Raw genomic sequence first — 27,410 nt, forward strand, 5'->3', positions numbered from 1 at the left:
GTAAGACACTAAAACCTTGTGTCATGTGCAGTAAAGGGTACCCATGCCGATAGGGTTAAATAATGCACCAAAGAACATAGACTGATAACATTAAAAATTAGACAATTTTCCCTAACTCTCAAAATTGTTCTGCCTTTCTAGCTATGTGACAAGAGCTGTTACAATTTCATCCAAGCTAGTTGTTAGCTTTCCCACGGGAACAGAGTTTGTACTCTGAGTGAAACTGACAATTATCTGTTCAGAACACAATGTTATGCAATATGCCATATGATAGATGAAAACCTTGGCTTTCTATTGGTTATAGATAATATATAATTATACAAACGAGATAATTATGAACAAATCCTGAAAGAGAGAATGTGACAGGTCATTGTAGCAGAGGGGTTCTGATTTTCTATTTGACAGCTCTGTAACCAAACAAAATTGAAGGCTATAAAAATTATGGTTTGTCTGAGGAATGATGATTTTATAGTGAGTAATTTATGTCTAATTTTGTACTTTTTGGAGGGGTGGTGGATAAAATAGAGAGGAGAAGGTGCCTAGATAAAATGTGTCATGTGTGTCACACAAAGGGAAATTCAGGATATTTTTTAATATTGCCTTTTAGAACTAAGAACTTAAAACTTATATATTATTAAAATATGAATTATTAGCTAAGATTTTATGCTATTTTAATTGTTATAACATAAACATAAAGTAGTTTAATAAAATTTTGAATGTAAGACACTAAAAACTTGTGTCATGTGCAGTAAAGGATACTCGTGGCAATAGGGTTAAAAGTGTGTATAAACAATTTTGAAAATTCTGAGTAAATATGAAATGTTTATCGGACCAAGCTATAAAGAGACAAAACACTGACTATGCTCTGAATATAGCATGTCTATAAAATCATTCACCAAAAACAAAGAAGATGAATTTAAGTCTCATCTAGCTGAATAATACTGTACTATTATTGCCTATGCACACAAAACTCAAAAATACTAAAAACAGGGAAGCATATTTGAAAAAACATACTTTTTAAATTTAACAAATAAATACATCTTTTAATTTACACTATATTCTTAATATCACAACTACTTCATTTCGAAATTGAAAGAAATTAACCAGAAAGGATGCAAAAAAAAACAACAAAAATACCTTTCTTTCCCTCTCCAATTTAATTGCTTCTAATGATTCTTTCACATGTTTTTCCAGGCACTCAGTAGAGCAAAAAATTCCTGGAATTGTTACTGGCTTCTTGCATTCTAAACATTTTGTCTCTGCTCTCATTTCTGGCTTCTTCTTTAAATCAGGTTTTTTAATTGGTAACTGAAATATAAAAAGTTACATGTACAAAGTGTATTTTTTAAACTAATTAAAAGTATTTTAGAGGTTTAGGAGATAAATTAAACTTAGAAAAAATAAAGAAAAACCTTGTGCTCTTAATTAATCCAATCTTCATATGGAAACACACACATAAAAGTAACTGAAACAAAAATGTATACTTAAAAACTGCTTCAGAATAAGAGTAAAATATTATTTTAATAGTTTTATGAGAATTCCAAAATCATGAGGTATTTGTTGAAATAATTGTTGCCAAAACACAATGTATTCTTTTTAATTTTTGTACAGTAGGCTACAAGTTACTCAAGTAAAAGCAACAAAAAGTAACTGAATTTACGAAGATATTCGAACTTTTGTAAACTGTTAAATCAGGGACTTCTTAGATTTTAAAGCTGCTACTTTTTTTTTTTTTTACTTAACGACTTAAAAGTTCATAACTGACATTATAGCATAATCCTTAATAATCCCAGTTTCAAATAATTATTAAATATGAAACAAAATTCTACAACAGTTTAAAGCACACACATACATAGTCGTACGTTAAATCATCAAGTATAAACTTCAATCAGTGGTTAGGAAATACAGAATAAGACATGAATTAATGGATATCATCACATCAGTTTACAAAAATTCCTCATATATTAAGTATTTTAGGTAAAACTACACTCAAATGTTCATGGTTTTGGTTTAGATAATCAATTACTTAAATAATTGTACACTTCTATTGCTAAAATTACAGATATTTATTTTATTTACCTTACAAAAACGTTTAGCATAACAACAAGTAATAAGTTGTGGACAGACTGTAGTATAACTTCAACTAATAAAGTAACTATGTATGTTCCTACATAGTGTTCAATGAGAAGGGGATAGAGAAATTATGCTCAACATTTATGCAAATGAAACAGTGATACTCAGAAGGAGAATTAACTTACATTTATATAAAAGTAAACTAAGTTAAAATCACATTGTAATGAATATGCATTTATGCTTTTTCTAGTAATTATTGCACACACATACGTATATAGAACTCTGCTTGTATGATAGAGTGCTCTTTCTCTTAGTTAAAAAATGATGGATTGTCCTTGATGAAACTATAGCACTTGCTTTTGAAATATGGCTTTCAGTTGTCGTGTTTTCAAAATGGTGTCTCTACAAACATGAAAAACCTTACAATGCTGTTGAAAAAAACATTTATTAAAGTATATTTACATTCACCTTTTGCTTACATCTGTTGAAATGACATGTGTGCATGCATTTTCAGGACAGACAGAAACTGACTATTAGTATAACAGATTCTACTGAACATTATCTATGGCCTGTTTTTATATGTATTATATGCACTTAAAATATATTTTAACAGAATGATTTGCAAAAAACAGAAAACAATAATTCCAAATCCTATAAATATAATCCAGTTATATATATTATATATATATGCTATACTGGAGTATGTTTATAAAAGACTTTCTGCAACATTACTAACTATTTCTGGTACAGTCCTCATTACAAAGCCTGCCAAGCAATTAACAGCTTATCAAAGTTTTTAAAAAGCTCTAACAGTAGGTCATAAAATAACACAAGTTTATTTGTTGCTAGTATTAAGTATAGTAAAGTTTAGCTCCAAGCAAACAAAAACAGAAAAACTTATACAAGTTACAGTGTTAGTTTATCTCTCTATCAAATACAGGCTGTACTTAATAAAGGCTTAACTAATGTTAGGAATAAGATAAGTGGACTTACAGATTTCAGTGTCTACGATTAATTATTTTGTATTATTATAGGAATCCTATATTTATAGAAGTACTGTTCCAATAAAGATAATAATTTGACTGCAAATGTTTTGAAGGTATCTGTTTGTAAGTTAGTAAATTACACTTCCAAAATTTTCCAACTTTTAATTAATAAAATTATATTTTGTGTGTGTGTGTGTGTGTGTGTGTGTATATATATATGTAATACTGCTGTTATTTTTAGAATGAATATTTTAACCATTACACCAGATCATACTGACTGGTGTCCCTCCAAAGGCTCCCAAAACAAAAACTTTGTTGAATAACTGAAACACAGGTATTCTACAGTTATCAGTGTGATCAAACATTAATTTAGAAGAGAAGACAGAACAAATATGTATAATTTAAGTCTTTCAAAAAATTATCAAATTTACCAATTTCAAAAGTTAACAAATATAGAGGAGAATGATATTTATTAATGTGAAGATCATCAAATTTCAGTGAAACTTTAATTATATTTTCATTATACAATGTAAACATGCAGATGAGATTTGTTCATTATCATTACCTTATGAGCAAAAGATTGAGAAGAATGGACCAGAACAGGTGACTTCAATTCTTTTTTCTCATCTTTGGTGTCTTCCTTTTTAATGACATTGAGTTCATCTTTTTTCTCTTCTTTTACTTCTTTTTTCACATCTTTGATTTCTTTTTTCACTTCTTTAGATACATCTTTCTTTAAGTCACTTACTTCTCTTTTAATATCTGCAACTTCCTCTTTTTTCTCTTCTTTTACTTCTTTCCAGATATTTTGTTTTCCTCCAACTTCCCTTTCTAAATGGTAGTTATAACATGAGAAAACTAATATCAGTAACTAGTAATTAGAAACTTCTACTATATATAAAATTCTACTTTATTCTTCTCTTCTATAGCACCACATATAAAACATTCTCAATTTATAATATTTTGGTAATTGCTTGTAAAGATCCTTATTCTTTTAAGATCTCTTAAGAAGTTACATATCAGTGACAGCATATCCATACTGATTTCTAAAACAAAAGTTGACAAGACACATTACTAGAAAAAGCCAAAATTAGACAGTACAAGAATCAAAACTTTCTTATGAAAAGTTAATCAAAAATCTTTTGAAAACTATGTAAACTTATGAAAGGTAGCTTCAATTGAAATACATTTAAATGTAAGATTTTTGTCCAATGAAAACAAAAATTAAATACACAAGATAAAAATTACAAAATAAATAAATAACATATTATTGCTGGAAATTTTCTATTTCAACTTGATTATCTTCAGCAGCTATAAAAAAAATACAGGTCATTATATTGTTGTACTATAATGAGACAAAAAGAAGTTATGACAAACATGAAAGGAAATTAATTGTTATTAAGATAAACTAATAAAAATGTTCTTTATAATCAAGTAGTAGTGGCTGGGATAAAGACAGTAGCTAACAATAAAATTATAAACCACTGGATGAAATTACAATGAGTGACAATAGACTTAAAATAAGATCCAAAACTCGAGTGCTTTCGATTAGTTGCTATTCTTCTTCGGTAGAACAAAGGATGACCTTTAGCCTGCGCAATGCAATATATACTAGGAAGTGTGACGTCACGTAAACCGGAAGTCCCAGTTGAGTTGCATCTGGTGACCAGCCAAACACAACTCAAATGTTAGTCTCCTGGGAGAAAAAAAAAATTATTAATTTTCATTATGCATGAAACTTTTGACTGATAGAGAAATATAAAATACATAGGAAGATGAGAGCTAGAGAAAATAATAATTTAAATCGAGCCCATAACACAAACAGAGAAAAATCAAGGGAGGAAGATAGACAACTCAAAACATGTGTGAGAACTTATGTTGATTGGTTCTATCTCAATCCAAAACCCAGCCGTGGGGTACCAGCAGCTGTGCAGGGGTAGGATGAGGGCTCCCAACTGAAGGGGTGCATTGCATTTTGATGTATCACTACTTCATAATTATACATCTCAAACAGGAGAACAGTACGTCACCTACACTCGCAGAACACCACCGCCCTACTCTGCACTGAATGGTTATAGCCCTCTTTGTGTGGAATCCATTTAAAAGAGTGCCTCCATGGTCGACCACACCAGTGGCTTGGAACTGGAAAGTGGGAAGGACTCCCATACTCCACTAGAAGAAAAGAGATTGAAAAGGTGGCGGATAGTCCGGACAAACGTCATCACCTGAGACAGTGCAATGGGTGAGCATGAAACCCTATTTTGAAAAGCAAATCATACCGAGCTATTCATTACATGCATGGCAGGGATGGGCAGCTCTCCCCTTCTGCTTTACCCATGCAGTTCAAGGGTGGTATGGCCTGGGACGTGCATGTTTATGTAGCAAAATATCATGAGGTTATTTTCCTACAAGAGATCTTGTGGAACACCCATCTCAACGGTGAGCATTGTGAACCATGGAATATAAAGTGCAAATCAACATGGCTATACAATACAGATTTCAAATTAAATAATACCTAGTCAGGCACCACTTGCCACAGAGTGGGATCCATATAATGAGAAATGAGGAGAAAGATCACACCTAAGTCTGAAGAATGGCCACAGATGGTGGAAGACGAAAACCATATGAAGAAAAAACCATGATATGATGTAGATAATCCAATGGATGATGAAGATGAGAAGTGAGGGAAAAGGTAACGTTTCTAATTTGATAAGAGACATGGAAAAAATTCTGGGAAGAGTGAGGAATAGGAATTACAGAAAGTTGTTTGTTTGAATTTCACGCAAAGCTACACAAGGGCTATCTGCACTAGCTGTCCTTAATTTAGCTGTGTAAGATTAGAGGGAAGGCAGCTAGTCATCACCACTCACCGCCAACTCTTGGGCTACTCTTTTACCAATGAATAGTTGGATTGACCATCACATTATAACGCTCCCACGGCTGAAAGAGCGAGCATGTTTGGTGTGACAGGGATTCGTACCTGCAGATTACGAATCGAGTGCCCTAACCACCTGGCCATCCAAAAAGAAAGCTGTACGGGCAATATAACAAAGAAGAGTCCTGACTGGACACAGAAGCCAAACCAAATCCAGGTGAGAGTAAAAATGAGAAATGGAAGAGAAATAGGCAAAAAGGAGAAGCTACCCTCCCAAGCCACCGAGGTCTTTGGGAGGAAGAAACAATCTGAATAAAGGAGATGACAGGTAAGATGATAAAGTGTATGTGAAACATCAATGACAAACAAATCCATCCACAGGCTAAGAGGAGAAGGAAATATGTTTTGATGGGAAGGTGAAACATGGAACAGGAGGAAAGTGGTTCAAATGGAGATAAAGTGAGGGAATGGAGTACCACAGGGTGATGCAACTGGAAGGAAAACAGTAGCATGATAAGGACAGGTGAAGTAAAAACTCTATGGTATTGAAAAAAATGAAAGGTATGAAATAAAGCTACCCAATAACCTGAGACCGAGGACCCCCAGTTAAAAAGTCAAGGGAGAAATTCTGCCATTTGAGCCACAGTAGGCCAGTCAGTGGTAAATCCCTGAATTGTAAACCAACTGCGAAACACCTTCCACTTGTGCTGATACATCTTCATGGAAGAAAGACTTATGGAACCAGCTAAAAACAAAGCGACTCAACATGCAAAACCATATCTCCTTGCCAAGGACTAGATAAAAGCCAGGCATGAAGATGCAGGATGTAAAGGGTGGGATGTAGGACCAGTGGCCAAGGTTGACGAAGAAGGTAGGGAGATGACAGAAAAGGTACAGGAGGGGAGAACAGCAGGTGCTATAGCTGCAGAAACCATGACTGAGCTGGCCAATAAAGAGCAATCAGAAGGACCTGACAAGTAGTGGTATGGATGAGAGAGATCACCCAGTGAAGTAATCTGATAGGAGGATAAATATAAAGATATTTGAGGGACCAATCTTGGCTGAAGGCATCCACTGCCAGAGCCTGAGGATGAAAGAACGGCAACCAAAAGAGAGGTAACTTGTGATTGAGGCTCATAGCAAAGGCATGCACATGGGGAGTACCCCACCATGTGCAAAACTACCTGAAAACAAGGAGATCTAAGGACCACTCTTTCGAATAAATCCAGTTAAGGCAGGAAGGGCGATCCACAATAAAATTGAAAGCACCTGGTACATGACACACAATGAGATAATGTGTTGTGTGTGGACCCAGTATAAGAGATCCCAAAACATAGATCTCCCAACTGGGTACCCCCTTGATGACTGATATGTGCCACCACTGTAAAATTATCTCAATGAACCATCATCAGACAATGGTGGTGAGAAGAAGGAAGTGATTCAATGGCTGACGTACAGCAAGAAATTCAAGAACATTGATATACAAAGATTCTTAATCCACAGACCAACAGCTTGAAGCTTCCTGGTCGTTGACCCATGCACCCCAGCCCCACAGGGAAGCATCTGTGAAAAGATGTAGATTCAGACTCAGAGGAGGAAGTGGCATGCCCGCTGAAGCATGTGCCTTGTGTCCAACCACTAAAGCAGTTCATCTTGCAGGGTAAGAGGAAGGGTAATGGGAGTAGAAAGAGGATTCTACGCAAAGTTCTATTAATCATAAAAAGCCCACTGAAGTGATCTCATATGGGTATGACTGAGAGGAACCAGTGATGTCATTGAATATCGCATCGCCAAATATGACAGAACCTTGCAAGCAGTAAGCAATGTAACCAAGAGGGCATGATGAACTAACAATTTCATAGAATGAAGAAGAAGGCTGGGCCCGACTGATACGAGTGTGGAAAAGGACCCCCAAATAGACGAGATATTGAGTTGGTCTGAAGAAGGACTTCTCCAGTTTGATTAATCAGACCACTCGAGTAGCCACTAAAAGGAGCTGCCAAGTATGGCTGGCCGACTCCAATTCAGAAAGAGCCAGAAGAAGCCAGTCGTTCATGTACTAGTGAAAACTCAACTGCAGAACATGAAGATGTTGAGCAAATGTTTGGACTACCTGAAAGAAAACATAAGGGGCCAAAGCAAACCCGAATGGTGGTGCTTGAAATTGGTAAACCACCCGGTAATGGACAAACCGAATATGAGGACAAGATTGAGGTGAATAGGTATATGGAGATAAGTGTTGGCGACATCCATTTTGGTCATCCATAAATCCAGAGAAAATGCCACCTCAGGGTGAGAAAAGACTCCATGATAAACCAGGGTTGATGAATGAAGAGGTTGAGGCGAGATAAATCTCTGACTGGAAACAACAAAATATCGGGAATTTATCAGTTTACCAAGTTCAAAAAAATTCATAAAAGTTAAATACTTGTATCTATCAACTCAAGTTTCTGTACTTTCAGTGTAAAGAAAAAAAAAAAAGAAGAAATTTAATCAAAACTGGAGATTTTATATCTTGTGTATTTCTTAATGGATTGCCTTGAAATTTTGTATGTGAAGTAAGGTTCCAGTAGAGCACATCCACTGAAAATCTGTGATAGTTTGCATTACCACAGTCAGAGCTACAGAAAGTGGAAAATTGATAAACTAACACTCCTGTTAATAACACACAGTGTTTCCTGTAAGTTGTTTTGGCTACATGACACACTACCATGCATCTTAAAAGATTTACTTTCAAGTAATTATAATACTCTGTCAATCCTTTCTTTTATTTCATTCCCATAAACCTTTTCTTTGGATGTGTTTACCTAAACTGTTACTTGTGGTTAAATATACCTCTTCAACCTTATCTATATTAAAGTCTTTTCCTTCCCATAATTATTTTATTAGGCTATTATTTTGTAAATTTATGTTTATTATTTTCCTGTGTTAACATTTCTAAATCCAATTTTAGTTGTTCTAATTACTTCTTGATAATTTTAATAATATTTATGTAATAAGTTCAACAATGTTTTTATCAGTTGTTTTATCACTGTGCTCCTAATGAATGTGTGTAATTAGAATTTTTGTTTCTTCCTACCTTTTAACAACTATTTTTGAGCCTAATTCACTTGTAATATGGTCTTTACTGAAGAAGGGCATTTGATTGAAATGTCAGAGAAAATAAACTAGAAAAAGTTTTCACTTGGACATGTCAGTATACTATTTATTACTTTTATCACAGTTTTTCTTCTTACATCTTGCAGAAAAACACTCGTTCAAGAATGTGCTACATACAAGGTTTGTTAAGAAAAAAAACCTCTATAGGTGTGGGAGATAAGTTGGCTCATTGGATTGAAAATTGCCTGAATGGAAGAAAGCAGAGGCTTGTTATAAATGAAATTCAGTCACACTGGAATAACTGTAAATTTAAGTGAGTGTACCCAAGTAGCCCCTTGCATAACCAACAAAACAACACGAGTAAACTTGAAAGTGGCATAACCCCTAGGACATTCAAAGTGAATATCAAAAGTTGTTTTTAATCTAAGTTAATTTTTTTTCACTTTCATATGATATTAGTAACTGTAGCTATTATTGTCAACTTATACTATATAGTCTATGGTACATTTTAACAAAATGTTTAAAATTAAGACATAGTAAAAATGTACACAACTCTTAATAATTGGTGAAATAATCTTAAAACATCTTTTAATTGCGTATCTTTACATTATCACATATAATTTATTATCCTTTCCTGTCCTTTAGCACTGTTATTTATCGCAACACACAACAATGGACATCCCCAGCCAATATTATGATATAGTAGGCAGAGAAACTCCAGCCTTCAGCAGAATGTGGTGTCATTTGCATATTATACTATCTCTTGTGAACTACGCAGGCATTGGATTATGTAAAAAAAAAAATATTAAACCTTTCAAATAAGCATCTTAAAACATAACACACACAATTAAGTAAAATATATAACTAAAACAATGCAACTGTCTATCTAACGTATTTCTAATTGAGAAATAATGCTAAAGTGCCAAAGACAAAGCAGCAACAATGCTAAGAGCAGTTTAATTGGTTCTCTGTATAACTCTTCATGCCAATTTTAAAACAACAGTTAAGAGGACATACTTCAAAATACTCTTTCCATTGGTTATAAACATCCAGTTCAACTAAGTATTAGCTGATAAATCGCAACTCAATGATAGAAAGTGGGTGTAGCATCTGTCAAGAGTTCAGAGAAATTTATTTTTTCTTTCTCTGAATGTGCCCTAAGCAACTTAAAAGAAGAATGTGTAAACAGAGCATTTAATGTAAGTTCTTTCTATATATGGAAGGTTAGCGTGAGTCAAGAACTGTTCAAATTACAAACACACAAATTTAACATTTTGTGCACTTGTGGATCATGAGAGAATAAAGCAAAACTTTAAGAAGTTTTATTTGAAACAAAAGAATTAAAACTTAGATAATATAAAACTTTGAACTAAAATGTAAATTTTAATGTTGATTTCAATGACAAACATTGATCATAAATTAGCTTAATTAAATTTTAAATGTAACTAAGTAAACTCTTGTGACATGCACAGAAAAGGGTCACTGTAAGAAAGGATTTAAGTAATAAGTGAAGGTATCATAGGGTTGTGTTTGGACCTTTGCTCTTTTTGATTTACATCAGTTGCATAGATGAAGGAATGGTCAATAATTACTCATATATGTTGATCATATTAAGGTTTTTGATGTTGCTAGCTCTAATGAAGATGCTACTGCTTTACAAAAGGATTTAGATCACTGGTAGGTTGGGTTAATAAATGGCTTATAATTATAATAAATGCAAGGTAGTGCATGTGCTATGTCATAGTTTAAATTATAAGTAAAATTTTGATCAGAATAACCTTAAGAGCATTACAGAGTATTCTGGTCAAAGAGTCTCTTAAACTATACAGGCAGTGTACCATTGGTAATGGTAGGGTAAATAAGATACTACGTTGTATCTAGAGAAGTATTGAATACAATGCTGAAAAGGTAATAATTTCATTGTATAGGTCACTGGTCACACCACATTTGGAGTACTGTGTTCAGTCTTGGGCTCCTTACCATAGAAAGAACTTTGAATTGTTGGAAAGGATTTAGAGACAGGCCACTAGGATGATACCTGGGATGGAAAGGTCATCATAAAAGGATAGGTCAAGTTCTCTGAAATTGGTTTCTCTTGAAAAAAAGTCAAAGAGGACCTGATTAAGGTGTTTTAGATTGTTAAGGGAGTTGATAATGTCAATGCATCATCTTTTTCATACTTAATAGTAAGAATGGTGAGGCTAGGGGATACATATATACATTTTGGCATCATCTTTTTTCACACTTAATATTAAGAATGGTGAGGCTAGGAGATACATATATACATTTTGGCAGAGCAGCTAATATCCTCAGTTAAGTTTTATTTTTTCTAAAAGAGTAGTTGGTTTTCGGGATGGGATGCCTTCTGATGTGGTGGAAACAGTACATTTAGAAGTTTAAAGGGAAGGCTTGTTAAATATTTGAATGATAAAGACTAGCTCTGAATTTTTTTTCTAAACAGTTTAGTTTAGTATATGGGACAGACTAGATGTTGTTTTATCACTTACCCTTGCTATTACCTTCCTTTTGAAAGTGATTTGATAATTCTAAACAGTGCAAGTGATCAACGAGCACAAAACACTACATATCAAGGAGTCACTTATCGTACATTATCTCAAACCAGAACTTAAATGTTTCATCACTTTCATTAACACAAAAAATTGTATCTTGTCTAGCATACGAAATTATGTTTTGGTTTTTGACTTATTACTATTCTGAGATGGATGACTGGTAAATGATAACAAAAAGAAACAGTATATACTATTAAAAAATATTTTAGATATGTTTTTTAAAAAGTGTGGGCAAAAAGGATAAGTCAAGGTGACACACAGCATAATTATAAAGTGTCTACCTTTTTTGCACTTGGAACATAGCCATTCTTTTCTGTCTTTTTCCATCTTCCGTCCTTTCTGTCGTGTAATTCCAACACAAGACCCATGAAACCATTCTTCACAGCCATCACAGCCAATCATAAACCTTAAAAGGAACAATGTACAATAAAATGTTCTGAAAACCACAATTGTTAAGCTTAATCTATATTTTCAAACATTTTTCACTTTAGTACAGCAATACTTAAAATTTGCATCTGCTTAGATAATATTTGTCATTATATGGAGCTTAAAAACTTTATATTTTATTCATCCAATTTTATTACTTCAAACGTAAGTAGTTCCAAAATGTCACCCCCCACCCCAAATAAGACAAGTCCACCTGTTAAGGGTTTTACAGAGTTGAAAGAGAAAAAATATTTTTCTTAATGTATACCAATTGCAAAACCTTAGAAGACAAAAATATAAATAAGGACATATAACAGCTCTGTATGGTTTTAATCTACGGAAGATGTTTATTTTCACTGACATATATTGAAGGTTCTTTGTGTTTTATAAAAAGGAGGTCCCAAGTTCAATATTTCCCTTGGAACTACTTCCACCCTCATCAAATGTGTGTAGTCTAATGGCTTAATTACCATTATTATTTGACACCACAATTTTCAATGTAACAGACTTCTGCAAAGGATGATATGGCCCATTTCTGATCATATGTCTTGATAAGCTTTCCACAAACTAACTAATTTAAGTGGGTTTAGGCTTTCAGACCCATTTTTAAGCAGACTAATGGCATAAAAGTCCACTGGAGCTGCATCACGGGATTTGAAAGAAATGTGGTTGAATTGGATTGTTCTGATTCCAACAGTCTTTCTCAAGAAAATAGTTATTAATTTTTAAGTTGTGGGCCAAAAGCTTGCAAACCTTTGTCAACATAAAATTCTTGTTTATTATATTTTTTAAGTACCAAGATGCATTAAGTAAGTTTGTAGTGCAAACTGGAAAGTTCTATTAATTGATAAAACGAAAAAAACAAGATATTACTTCAGAAAACATAATTGGTTTTATTTAAGTCAATGTTTCATTATTACAGCTTTGTTGGTGAAACAGGCAGAACTATTAGGGGTTGAATTAACAAACACTTTTGAGCTCTGCATACACTAGATAGTATAGCCAGTGCCGTGGCTGAACATTTTGTTGTCAAACACGGTATAATTGATAATTATTGTCCCGTAACAGCAAACATTCTTACTCACTGCTACAGCTTTTTAGATAGAAAATACAAAGAAGCTCTACTAATTTCGGGGAATAAGCCATATATAAACAAACAATCACCCTGGAATTTTGAATTCTTACTGGTTATATTTAATTAATGTAATAACATATGTCTGCATTAGATAGTATAATCTTGTCCATTTACATGTAATTTTACCTCTAATTTGTTGATGTATCATCAGGCAAAGTCCATCTTACTGTGGAGACTTGTATTATTTTGAAATCTTTTGTGTATGTCTAAATCAGTTAGCAAGTGTCTTGTTTGCCCCGATGAAGCCATAATGGCAAAATATTGGCTTAAATAAAATAAATTACGTTATGTGGAGTAATAGATTGTGTTTTATTTCCCCTTTTACCAAGATGTATGTTCAGCTTCATCACATGACTTCTTGGGTCAAAGAGTTCCCTGCTACATCCATAGCTTTCACTTTGTGAATAAAGGTATTGCTCAGAATTAGACTGGTTTTGGAGCCTACTGCTGTCTTAAACACAATTCTGTGCACTACTTTAACAGAGAGTATTGAAGGTTTCCTTCCACAAAATGGGGTGCCCTTTGGCTTTAGATAGCTTAAAATGTGCATCACATCGTATGCCACCAGTGGTACATTTAATTTTTTCTGTTGGATGTTGTGAGTCACCCATGGTACACAGCACCCATAATATATATCTGCACCTCATATCTCCAAATTCCTATATGAAAGCAATTATTTTGTATGGATGACTATAATAAAGCCACGCCTTTCATCATGTACCACTGGTGGAGCACAGATGCTATAGTGAAAGGACAACTGAAATAAAACAAATTTACATGATTAACTCATTTTTCATTTTAAAATTACATACTAGGCCTGTCAATGTAGTCATTCTGTCATAAAATATAACATAAGGCCATAAAATTAGCAGTATCTAAGACAGTTCACAATGATGCTTTACATTTCTATTACATAATTAGAGAAATCACTTACATCTCAAATGTGTTAACAATTTGGCTGTATGAATACTCTTATTAAAAAGGGATATCACATATTCCTCCAATTATGAGTCTTTCCACATAGCACTGTATTTGTCATAAGCCATATGTTTAGGTGCCAAACATGCTGCCTGTGACATGTCATTACATTAGCATATGCAAATTGTTCTAAAAAGGTGTGTGTGTGTATATATATGTATATACACACACTCACAGAAAGATAAATACAAATGAATCTGTAGGTCAACAGAACTGATTTATTAAGATTGTTGATGGATGTAATAGTTAATTTCAATTTCACTGATTTTCTGATTTACAACTTATAATGGCACAAACAGTAGTTAGACAGGTTCAAAGAGCAATCAGAAGGGCAATAAAACAATAAGATTTAATTATAAGTATGTGTATCCTGTTATGAGTTTAAAGCTACTTAGGATAAATGAATGTAGTTTCATGTTACACTTGAAGTCATTCTAGAAAGAAAATAGGGTAATTTAGAGTTAATTTTTTTTTTGTGATTACGAGATCAGTCAAATGGACCAACCGAGTATAGAGTTAGGGTAGAGAAAATAACAGATAAAATATAATGTTTCACTGAAAAAAAAAAAGAAATATATTTAGGAGGTTTTGAGAGATTACACAAATGAAATTTGAGATTTTTGAGATGAAGAAAAGTATTTTTAATCTTAACATGAAAATCACTTTGCACATGGATCATTCAAAACAAATACTTGATATATTCAAGTGCAAATCTTTTTTATTTAGTTTATTTAAAATACTTCATTAAAAATATGATTTTTTTATTGTGAGAGACTTATAATGTCTACTGAAAGACTTCCAAATTTCATGAAGACATACACATTACATTAAAAGTTAGTAGTATCAAATGTATAAATTCTTTGAACGAGTACAAAGAGGTCGCATGGTCAGTCAAATAGACGGAGCCAGTATTGAGAGAGTTAACCATCATAAAAAAAATAACATTATACCTGTATAAAAATTTATTATTTTTATTTTATTGACCTTTCAGCAGTGTCTCACTAACATTACAGCAGTTGAATGATGTAGTGCACACGCAGTCACATTACCTTATACAATAATATAAAACTGGCCCTGTCTTAGCTGTGTTCTAGTGGACCAGTATTTTGTGTCAAATTGACCAAGCCCATATTGAGAGGGTTAAACATCATAAAAAATAACATTATACATATATAAAAATTTATGATTTTTATTCTATTGATCTTTTAGCAGTGTCTGACTAACATAATAATACAGAAGTTGAATAACGTGGTGCACGTGCAGTCATGTTACCATATCCAATAATATAAAATTGGCCTTTACAAGGTGACCTGTCTTGGTTGTGTTCTAGTGGACCAGTATTTTGTAAAATACAGTCACATTTCAGTTATATTATATATGTATGTACATTATTACTATTTACATATCAGTTCTTAAATTTCAGTTATTTTTCTTAAGACATAGAACAGTAAATAATGAGGCATAGAAACAATTATCAGTTCTAGTTACAAACTTTGTACTCATTTGCTGCTTGCCGTAATTTGCTAAGCCTTATTAAATGTAAAACAAAATAACTTTTTAAGGTTTTTGTATGTGCATTTTAATTAAGAAAAAAAATCATACATTACTATCTCAATACCATGGAATTCTACTATAATTTATCAGGCTCAGTAAATAAGCTGTATTTAGGTCTAAAAAAATATGATTTCTCAATCTCAATAATGTCTTATCTTGCCAATTGAAATCCACTATGGAAAGAAAGGGTTTCCTGTGTAAATACTTCGCAGAGGCTCAGAAAACCAAGTGGGCAACATTCCAATCTTTCGATTGATTATTTATATACAGAAGTAGGTGTACGTAAGCAAGTATTTCCAAAAATGGAAATAGTGGGTGGGGCCATTGTGTTTGTTTCAATACATGTAGCGATATATCAGCAAACAGAAAAGATAGGAGGTTCTTATATTCTACCTTTTCAATATTGGTAACTTGAGTTTCTAATTAGTAAGAAACTATAGACATTGTATTGTATTTGGACATCACAAACATCTAATCTGAACCAATGCTGCATTCAACATACCACGTGACACAAAAAAAATCAATATTTAGGATTTGTTTTAATATTTACTTTTAAATTAAGAAATTAACTGTTGTATAATACTAAAATTTGAATTATAATCTACAATTTGATACCAAATGTATTGACATACATTCATAAACTAGTAGTTCAATAAAATTTTGTCTACAAATGCGATGACATCACCTTTGACTCGTGATCATAGGAAGACCCATCTCATTAGGGTTAATAGGTGAACAGGAAACTATTATGAATTATGAGTTTCATTATCAGGAAATAAGAAAAGTATCCCAAGCATTAATGAATATCACTAAAAAATTAATACATGTTAAATAGAACAAACTAAAATCCATAAAGCAGGAGCCAATATGTTAGTTTTCAATTCAATAATTCAAAATAATTTGCAACAATTAGCTTTTACAGTAGGAAGCAGTAGAACAAAACTGGCTAAACTGGTACAAGCATTTTATGCAGCTGCAGGTAGAAATTTAAGTTCTTACTTCCTACTCCTGAGTAAACTGGAAAAAGTATTACATGAAATTACAGCTTGTGATCCCCACATGTTGATGGGATTTAAATGTATCATTCATGGGCTGACATGAAGACATCTGCAGTAAGAGATACACTGTGTATGTTTATAGAGATACCCTTAAAGGCAACAAACAGAATGTTTAAAATATACCGAGTCATACCTTTACCACTGGCATTAAATAATTCATTAGCATCAACTATAGACAGTGAGAAGCCTATATAGTTGTTTCAAATGATAAACACATATATATAGAATTGTCTGAAGAGGATTTGTTAATGTGTATAAAAGGACCCATTAGAGTTTGTAACGGTAATTCTGGAAATTACTCAGTACCTATAGTAACTTATAACTATGTGATTTTTGCAAGCATTAAAAATAAGATAACAGAGCTGTGTGAGACGAGAATAATCATTCCAAAACCGTTATACTTCTTTAAGACAAAAACTACAGGAACATGGCTGTTTAATGTTAAAAGTGAACTAACTTTATCAGTAGTACACCCAAAATACGATGTGCATCAGTTTGATTATCAGACTAAAATGATCAAATTAAGAGAAAGTGGATATTTAAAGTTAGCTACAAATTGTTTCACTCATGGACAAGGATTAACCTTATCTTCCAGTTTTAGAAGTAAATCAAGTATATAATTATGCAATGAAACATGAAAGTACCTGATTTACAAGAATTATTAACATACGAAAAATAGAAAATAAAAATAGAGAAATAGAAGTGAATTCAGAAGTTAAAGAATTGAAAAGCATACTGGAAGAAACTAAGCATCTGCCCTACAAGGTCAGGATTAACTATTAAAGAATTTTAGCAAGACATAAAACATTTGCGAGCTACAGCAGTAAAAAAAAAGGTTAGATAAGTGGAAGTTATCTAATACAGTGCCGTGTTTGTTTTGTTATAGCAAAGCCACATCAGGCTACCTGCTGTGTCCACCAAGAGGAATTGAACCTTTGATTTTAGCTTTGTAAATCCAAATACTTATGTTGTCCCACTGGGGGACAATACATTGCTAGTAACACTATGCTTAGTAGTACTCCTAATAAGCATACTGTTTTAGAAAGTACGAGATAAATTGGCCTTGATCAAATAGTTAAAATTAGACAGATTAACAACATTCAAAAAGAAAAATAAATCAGGGAAAGAAAATAAAAATTTGTTGTATTCTAAAACTACTGAAGTAGTAGAATTAAATTACTTTGAGCCACAAAACTGAGTTAGGACCCAGAAGATAATATAAACTGATGATGAAATTGGGGTAGGCTTATAGATAAATGAAGATAGTAGTAGACTATAAAACATAAAATGTTAGTAACAAAATTAATAGGCAAAATTAACAGGATTAGCTCAATTATTGTTGCTGACAAGTAACAAATACATAGAAATCCAGAGAACAAAAACGTGACTACCAATTAATTTGGTATAAAAGGGGATCATAATGTGAACTGATATTGGTTAAATTCAGAGTGAGAATGTTAACACTGTGGAACCAAAATTAAGAAGTAAATGATGTAGCAATGGAGATCAGTTGGACTTTAAACAAGAGTGATGCAAATCTAAAAAGAAACAACACAAGTTGGAAGTGTTGTTGAAAGGTACTGTAATGTTGGTAGTGTGTTAACTTGACTTAACTGGATGTGTTAAAATAAAATTTTCAGACTGCCAAAAGAGAAAAGTTCCATAATTGAAATCCAAGTTTTCAACATAGTGGGGATATACATAATTAAAGAGGTGACAGTTAAAGGATGGCATTCTGAATGGTATGATGTATATTGTTTTAGACCACACACTCTGTATCTTCAACAATACAATGGTAATAGAGTAGAGGTACACCTAGCCACTATGATGCTTAAATAACCTTTTGACTCGTTCCTTTCAAAAAACTCTGAATGCAGTTAAAACAAATAATTAATTTTTTCAACCCTTGACAGTTGCTATACCCACCTTCAACAGATTTGTTTGAGCTTTATTACTTCCATGTAGATGTTACATACACATGTAATATATAACAACTATAAATAGCTCATTATAAACTAACAATGGTTATTTTGAAATTGGAACCACATCTTCGTCACAGAGTACATGAAATTGACTATAGTATTGTTAGCCACTTGAACAACTATAGCATTTGTGATTGTTTCTTACCTAAATATGTTATAGTTATAGATACAGTAAAAATTGTATTTAGGTCTTACAATTACATTTTAGTTAATTGTGTATTAGTTATGTTTTAAAATGCATAATTAAAAGGTTTAAACATTTTTTAATTATACATCATACTTCACATCTGTTTTCAAGGCTTATGACATTACATGTTGAATGAAAATTTTGTCAAAGAGTTGCATTTGTCTTACAAAGAAACTGTAATATGCGTCGAGGGTACCATTAACTTGTGTTGAGATGAATAAGTTGTAAAAGACAAGAAAGGAAAATAAACATTAAAAATTAACTATATGTGAAAAGATAGAGATGAAATTACGAATTTCACAAAAGGAAACTCTTTAAAGATATTCTACAAAAAAAATTAAAAGGTATGTCTTTTTTTTTATTTCCTAATTTTCATTATTTCATTACATTGTACGTTGATGATAATAGCTAGAGTTAGTGATATGGTAAAGAAAATGAAAAATACGATATAAAAATTTACCTTAAAACTTGATATCCATTTAGGAGGTTCTGGAGATTATGCAAATGAAATATGAAAACTAAGATGCAGAAAAGTATTTTTATACTTAAAATGAAAATCTCTTTGCACTCAATTTGTTAATAATTTGAATGCTAGTTACCGCATGTATTGTTCTAAATGTGAAATTTGCTACTCAATTTCTGCAATTTGTATGAGCCCGCCATGAAAGGGTTAAGGAGGGAGAAATGAAACATTTAAGACATTTTATGCAGATTACAAATGCTCAATAGTTGAAAATTTGAATTTTTGTGCACGACATACATACATGTTAGATGAAGGAAGAACAAACATACTACTGAATGTATAAAGAAATTTAACAAAGAATGATTATCCAAATAAGAGAATAAAAAAGTTACAGAAAGACGAGTTGATTGACTACATTCCAAGATGTAACATAAGAAGTAGAAACCAGTGGTTTGTCTTACCTACATTCAATAGAAATGACCATAGCAGAGAGAAAACTAACAAATGTTTATGTTATCTGTACGCAACTAAAGGAACTGACAGAACTTTGATTTGAAGGAAAAAAGTGGAGAAATATATATGTAAAAAGAGTGGCATTAAACAGCTTATTCAATTAACCAATTAACAAATATTTTAAGTTTTAGTTCAATTGGAGGACACATGATTGCCAATTAAACAAAAGAGCTACTTGCAAAATAGCTGTGCCATACTTGTTGATGAATCTGAAAAACATTCGAAAAAGAGTTTAAAACACCATGTTTTTGGCTTGGCAAGAAAGTTCCTCCACCAATTATACTGCCAGTGGACTTGCAGCCCAAAAGTATCCTGATTGTCCAGAATTGCTGTTAGATTTACGAAGATGGCTGTATTACAACAAATAGAAAAATTTCATCACAATAACTCTCTGTAAGTTATCATTACTACTCCTCTCTAGTCTAACAACAGGTTAATAAAATTATGTATAATGTCTGAAAATAAGGTTGTATTACAAGAGAATTCCATTGTAGCATTAGCAAAACTAATTGAAAAAGTAATAGAATTGTTAAAGAATATTCTCAAAGTTTTAAATGAGTTAGCTCAACATAATTATCTCTGAATATATTTCTTTTATTAGCCTAATTGATAACTTGTTCAGTATAATTTCGATGTTAATGAATCTTATGAATGGTTTAATCAATGAACAGTTGCTTACTCAGAATGAAGACTTCTGTGCTTTTGATGTAGAGATGTTTCATGATAACTTAGGAGTTGTAGATGCTGATGAATATCAGAACATTTTTAATTAAAGTTTTGTATGTTACTTTCATTATTCGTCTCAGAGTCAAATATTTATTCCATACATAAATTAATTTGTAACTTGTGTGAAGTCAAACACAATGACTACACCTACAGGCCATCAGTTACATTTCTAATGAGAATTCTACTATCTAAACATGAAAAAATTAATTCTATAATAACTCTAAGTTATAAGAGCTGAAGTGTTTTAAACAATACTAACTTTGATGAAAATGAATTTCCAAGTCTAGACAAATGTTGGAATGTGTGGAAAAATGCAGGGTATGAAAATTTATTATCACACTAAATAATTGACATTCATATTGTTGTATTAACTTAGAAGAAATAATCAGTTATTGCCTCCAGCTGTGTTGCTTTCAGAAAGCCTCAAAAAGGTTTTATGGTGATTAATAGCCCACTCAAATAAAAAGACTTGACATCTAATGTTTCTTCTTGATATTTTATGGTAATGTATGGATGCCTGGCTGTTTTATTAATTTCAGAAAGAAAAAAAAAGAGAGGGGTTGAAAGACTCTCTCATCTGTGCCTGCTTTTACAATATTAAATAATTGTTATTCATTTCTGAAAAAAAAAAAAAAAAATGGTGAGTGAGTTTAGCCTCCTCCCCTAGATCTGTGTCTACTTATGCAGTATTAAAAAATAGTTAATTTCTAAAAAAAATAAAATAAAAATTGGCTGAGGGGGTTAAGCCCCCCATGTCCCCTGTCCTACATATGCATCTGCTTATACAAGATTAAAGGATACAGTTACACAATTATAAGTTAGAGATATAATACAAAGTAAAATAAACCAGAAAATCTGCACTTTATTTAACACTTGTACTCAGAGATTTGACCTAGCTGCCTTATGTCTTGTCAGCAGATCAAAGTTAATAGTTTTAGAATAACAAAGACAAAGTAAGTAAGTTTAGTGGCAATAGAAACTAAACCACAAAATCCTCAAACTATGATTCACCCCTTCCTTCATTATTTGAGCTTTGCGCTTCATAACAAATGAACAGAATGGCAATATTTTTATTATTTTGACAGATGGAATAACTAACAAAAGTAAACAGTCAGAAACCCTAATTTCAATTAGTTGATTGTTTTGTTACAGTCAACGTTATCATAAGATGGTGCCTAATATCCATTTGACCCAATTAATAGTCCCTGGGGAAAGAAGTTGAAATTAGAAACTTTTTGAGCTATGCTATGTTTCAGTCTTGGGTATTATGAACTTTAAGCCAAAGGGAGTGGAAAAACATGTAGTGTAGCCCAAAATACTACAGTCTGAAGCTTTGGTTTCTGTTGAGACCAAGTATTCAAAGATGTGACTGAAGACAAAGAAAATATGTAGCTCAAAAAAAAGGTGAATCAATTAAACCTCTCACAATGGCAGTAGTTTTGTCAATTAACCACAGCACACTCAACCACAAAAAATAAATACTGGAATACAACTTGAATGCAACTGACAAATGTACAAAATAAATGAGGTACTGAAAAAAAAAGAAGGAAGTAAAATTGCAATTTTGTGATCTTTCACAATTTAACTTTCATATATATCCTTCTTTAAACAATACTATATCGAGAAATCAAATTCAACATTGAAGAGGCAGGAGAGGATCAAACACCTCTGTAAAAGCAGAAATTCATCCTATGAATATGTATCGAAACTGCATAGGGTGAAACTACCTAAATAAAAACTTTCTAGTCTGAAAATGAGAACACAATAGATATACTGTAAAACTTTAGACATCACTGACTGGACGAATGGTTATAAGTATAAACGGCAAAATGAATTTGTCTTCATTCTTATCTGCAATGCATGATGCAACAAAGTAGAAAGAGAAAATTATTCATCTCTGATAGATTTATAATATAATTCCAGTACCTTTATTTAATGACAACATACATGAAGTCTAAAGAAACTACTGCAAATAATCTGCAGAGCAAGTAATGCAGAACCTAGTTATGGATGGTGGATGTTTAGTTACTAATGAAAAACTGAAGCATTTTTACATATAATTTTGAGATTTCATGCAATAGTTAATTAATTTTTAGTTTGACCAAATATAAAAGCTATTATAGACAGTAAAATGTACTGTCCAAAAAACACATCACACAATAATGCATGAGAGAGCAAGTAAAGAGGAATTCTCATCTCTTACTGCCCATGGGTCCCACCCAAAACTCATTCCATGATTTTGTCACCAACAAACAAACTTGATTTTTAACTATGTTGTTAACATAAGTAATTTTTTGTAAAAACAATTAGTATCTTGTATGGTAAATTTGAAATATTTACATATACTTGTACATCCTTAACTAATTCAGTCTTTCTTTTAAAAAAAAACAATCATAGGAGAACCCAGAAACATTTTATTTTTCCTTCACTTGATTCAGGTTAAACAAACTCCGTATTCATAGATGCTTGACTTAAGTTTGATGTTTTCAGCCCTCTTCTATAACGTTTTCTTAGGATAATGCATTCAAGCTTCTCTTGTTGTTTTTAAAATAGCAAGTGATAACTATGGAATTTACTATTTTACTCATGCACACTCACTATATGACAAGTGTAAAAATGGTGAAATTTTATAAAATAACTCTTATGAAAATTATTTGTTGAAAAGAAAATGTTAAAACATTTAAAAATTATATGTGAATAAAAACCCTATAACCCCAGTGTTTTTGAAAACTTGACCTTTCTTCTTTAGGAGAAGAAAGATTCACCTTTCAAAAGCACTCAGGTTATATGGTTTTATTCAATTCTATCAAGACTTCTTGAACCTACGTGTTTTTCTAACATCATTAAAACTATATATTATATTTTAATTGCGTATTCCTTATTAATACATTGGGTAGTTATTTTGGCATAGTGTAGTCAACTATATCCACATTGTAATTTAAAATTGAATTTAAAGCAAATGCAAAGGGTTGTAAAATAATTTAAATCCTATTATATATATTTATATATATACACATTTGGATTTTGTCTGATAGATGGGATATCCCCAACGCTTTTGGGTGCTTTCACCACAGACAATTTCTGTTATGAATGGAAAATTGCAATGGAATTTTAAAATAAAAATAATTTTAAGGCTTAATTGATATTAAATTCATTATTGTTTTATACTGCTGATTTTAACTGCCTAGTTACAACTAATGTAATTAATATAATAATAGTTTTGAAGCTATTTTCTTTACTATTTGGAGAAAAATTATGTTAAGGTGTTGATTTATTGCCATTACTCCTTTTTCATGTTATGGAATTTTCATTTTTTTTATTTTCTATCTTATATATACTGACTTATAGCCTAGCTAGCCATATGAAAGTTTTCTAAATATGCTACCAAAGTTTATGAAAAGGTTAAGTGCAACAGTTCTAGATGTTTATCTTGTCCGGTAGCAATGGATTTTCAATATATACAGCAAGATATACCACTATGTAAAATAGACAAAGTAATTTATTTACTAACTTGTGGTATATTTGGTCTTAAATATGTTGGACAAATGACTAATCCTTCACATCTAAGGATTAACCTACATATATCTCACAGTAATAAGGGTTCTCCTCATTCAACTAAAATAGATCATTTTAATAAACATTCATTCAATAATTTAAAAATCACTATATGGGATAAAACATATAATGAAAACCTGCAAGAATGAAAAGAGTATTTTATTTGGAAATAAAAGACTCTTTATCCTTACAGATTAAATCAAGATTTTCAAAATAAATTGCTGAAGTTTTAAATAAAAATATTTGCATCAGAAACCTGTATCAAATAAATAAATATAACAATAAACAAAATAAATGTAGGGGTAAAGGAAAAAATAAAAGGATTGATTTTGAAAATTTTTGTAATAATCTAGATTATGCTATGGACAGACATAAATTTGATAAAACTTATATTACAACAAAATTTTGAACTAAAAAATACAAAACTTAGGTATTTGTTAAGATATATATGTCAGTATTTGAATTGAAACATATACATGTCAATAATTTAATTATAGATTTAATTAAATTTAGATTAAAATGGAATCAAATACCTAAAAATAATCCTTTAATAATGGAAAAAAGAATAATTATATATATAGTCATAGACTTTAAACACAATATATATGATGACTTAGCTCTAACTTTTTTAATCCACAGGTGTTCAAGAGAATTTTTTCCCTGTTAACCCTTGTGAGACGGGTCACGGGAGAAAGACCATGTCATCTCGTTTGTTGACTCGCATTAAAAATTTTATTGAACTATTATTTCATGAATTTATGTCAATAAGTTTAGTACCAAACTGTAGATTATAATTTTAGTACTATATATATTACTCAATTTCTTAATTTAAAAGTAAATATAAAAAAACAGACAAACATTGATTTTTGTGGTATGTTGAATGTAGCACTGGTTCAAATTAGATGTTTGTGAAGATAAAATACTAAGTCTATAGTTTGATACGAATTAGAAACTCAAATTACAGATATTGACAAGTTAGAATATCTTTTATCTTTTCAATTTGCTAAGATATTGCTTATGTAATAAATCAAACACAGTGGCACCCTGCCCACCTCTTTCCATTATATACACTTACTTCTATATATGACATGAATAACCAATCAAAAGCTCAGAATGTCCCTCTAGTGGCTTTCTCAGCCATTTTAAGAGACTTGGCACCATTTATTTCTTTTTAATCAATATTTCAACGAGGTAGGGTGTGTCTTTAGTCTGCTCAAAATTTCATATTTTTTTTAGATTAAAATACATCTTAGTTACTAAGCTTGACAAATTATAGTAGAATTCTATAGTATTAATGTAGTCATTTATGATTTATTTGTTATTCAAATATATATATATATATATATAAAACCTAAAAAAAATATTTTGTTTCATATCCTCCACATGCAAAATTTTAAAGGTTTAGCAACCTACATAAAGCAGCAACCAAGTACAAAGGTCATAACTAGAAGAAATAATTGTTTGCTTTACTTCTTTATTTACTGTTCTATGTTTTAGGAAAATATGCTTAAGAACTTATCTCAAAATAGCAATAATCTATATACATATATAATGTATAATAATTGAAATGTGACCGTATTTTACACAATACTAGTACACTAAAACACAGCCAAGGTCAGTTTTATATTATTCGATATAGTAACATGAGTGCCACATCATTGTAACATCTGTATTGTTAGCCAGGCACGGCTGAAAGGTCAATAATAATAAATTTATATAAATGTATAAGATTATGAGATTTAAGCTATTAAGTCTAAACATTTATGTTTTCGTGTTATAATCTGTGTTCATTCTAGAATGAAATAGCCATAATTTTTATTTATTTCCTGATTTTTTATGGTGGTTGCAAGATCAGTCAGTTCTACTGAACCTGTACAGAGATTAATTACTGAAAATAAAAGATAAAATATAAAGTATTTTCTTGAGAAATGTTTGAGAACTATCTGGACATTATAAAGATTTCACATGTGAAATTTCAAAATTTTCTGATGCATAAAAGTATTTTTAATCTTAAAATGAATATTAGTTTGCATGATAGATAGGCAACATGTGAAAAGAAAAAATAGCCATGAGAAAAACATTGCTTTATAAACCTTAAGACTTAATTAGAAAGTTTGATATTTTGCATATGAAAGCATTGTAATGTTTATTGATAATCTGCCCAATTTCATTGACATTCGCTTACTAATTTAAAAGTTATAGCATGAAAACTAAAACAAACACAAAATGTTTACCAGGTCGGTTCCATGGACCAAGCCCGTGCTGAAAGAGTTAAATCAGTTCAGCCTATAGTTAATTTTAAATATAATAAACCTATAGGACCTCTTATCTTCAACTACAAAAAATTTACTGAAGAATTTAATCAAACAGAAATTGATAAATTACCTTGTTATTGTCATAACAATGAATTTAAGGATCCTTTTGCATATTCATACAGTTATAGATAATCAAAGATAAAGAATTACAATCAATATTGAAAAAAGGAACAAAATTCAGAATTAAAAAACTGATAAAGGCAAAATATTAAAAGATTTGGAAAAAATATTGACAATTACATTATCAAATTAAGTAAAAAATGTATTATCTTTCATGTTTCTTTTTTTGAATGGAAATTACATTTTATCAATTCCATAAAAAACCATCTAAGAAACTTAAACCTATTTGAATACAAAATACGTATTTCTTTTAAAAATAAAATAAAAAGTGCAGGAGCAATTTATAAATTGATAAAGCAGGTTTCAACTTTGAAACTTTGTATATGTAAAAAATTGTATGTACAAATCCTAATTAAAGAAATTAACAATACAAGTAGATTAAGCAAAAGTCCTTTAAAAAAAAAATAATATTACTAATTTAAGGAAAGAAACAAAAAAAAGTGAAATGTACATGTAAAGTCCTCTCACCTGCCATTTTTATAAGCAATTCCAAAATTGCATAAAACTCCTATCAAGTTCAGATTTATAACTAATTCTTTAAATACAATTAATAAATCTGTATCTATTGTTTTTGGATTATTAATAACAACAATCCAGTTTCGGAATGTATAAATAAGTTAAATACCTCAATTAAAGCCAGTTCTGTCTCCACTTATGATTTTATAACATTGCATACAAAAATAGATCTGAAAGATTTGATTAAGGTATTCAATAACCTATTTGATAATTTTATAGATACAGAAATGGATATTCCAAAATTTAAATTTACCAAAATCCAATGTAAAAATTTTCTTC

General features: G+C 31.2%; 1 protein-coding gene across 5 annotated transcripts in view; it reads right to left on the minus strand.

The window, feature by feature from the left end:
* LOC106466322 (PHD finger protein 3-like) overlaps window positions 1-27,410 on the minus strand; it is a 185,870-nt gene that overhangs the window by 93,569 nt on the left and 64,891 nt on the right. For all 5 annotated transcript variants that reach the window (XM_013926598.2, XM_022394301.1, XM_013926595.2 and 2 more), the window contains exons 5-7: window positions 11,885-12,009; window positions 3,625-3,890; window positions 1,138-1,308 (exon numbers count right to left, since the gene is read on the minus strand). In XM_013926598.2, coding sequence (XP_013782052.1) covers window positions 1,138-1,308; window positions 3,625-3,890; window positions 11,885-12,009 — 562 coding nt within the window. The remainder of the gene's footprint in view (window positions 1-1,137; window positions 1,309-3,624; window positions 3,891-11,884; window positions 12,010-27,410) is intronic.

Source organism: Limulus polyphemus, unplaced genomic scaffold, assembly GCF_000517525.1.
Source record: "Limulus polyphemus unplaced genomic scaffold, Limulus_polyphemus-2.1.2 Scaffold2221, whole genome shotgun sequence".
In the NCBI taxonomy this organism is placed as follows: domain Eukaryota; kingdom Metazoa; phylum Arthropoda; class Merostomata; order Xiphosura; family Limulidae; genus Limulus; species Limulus polyphemus.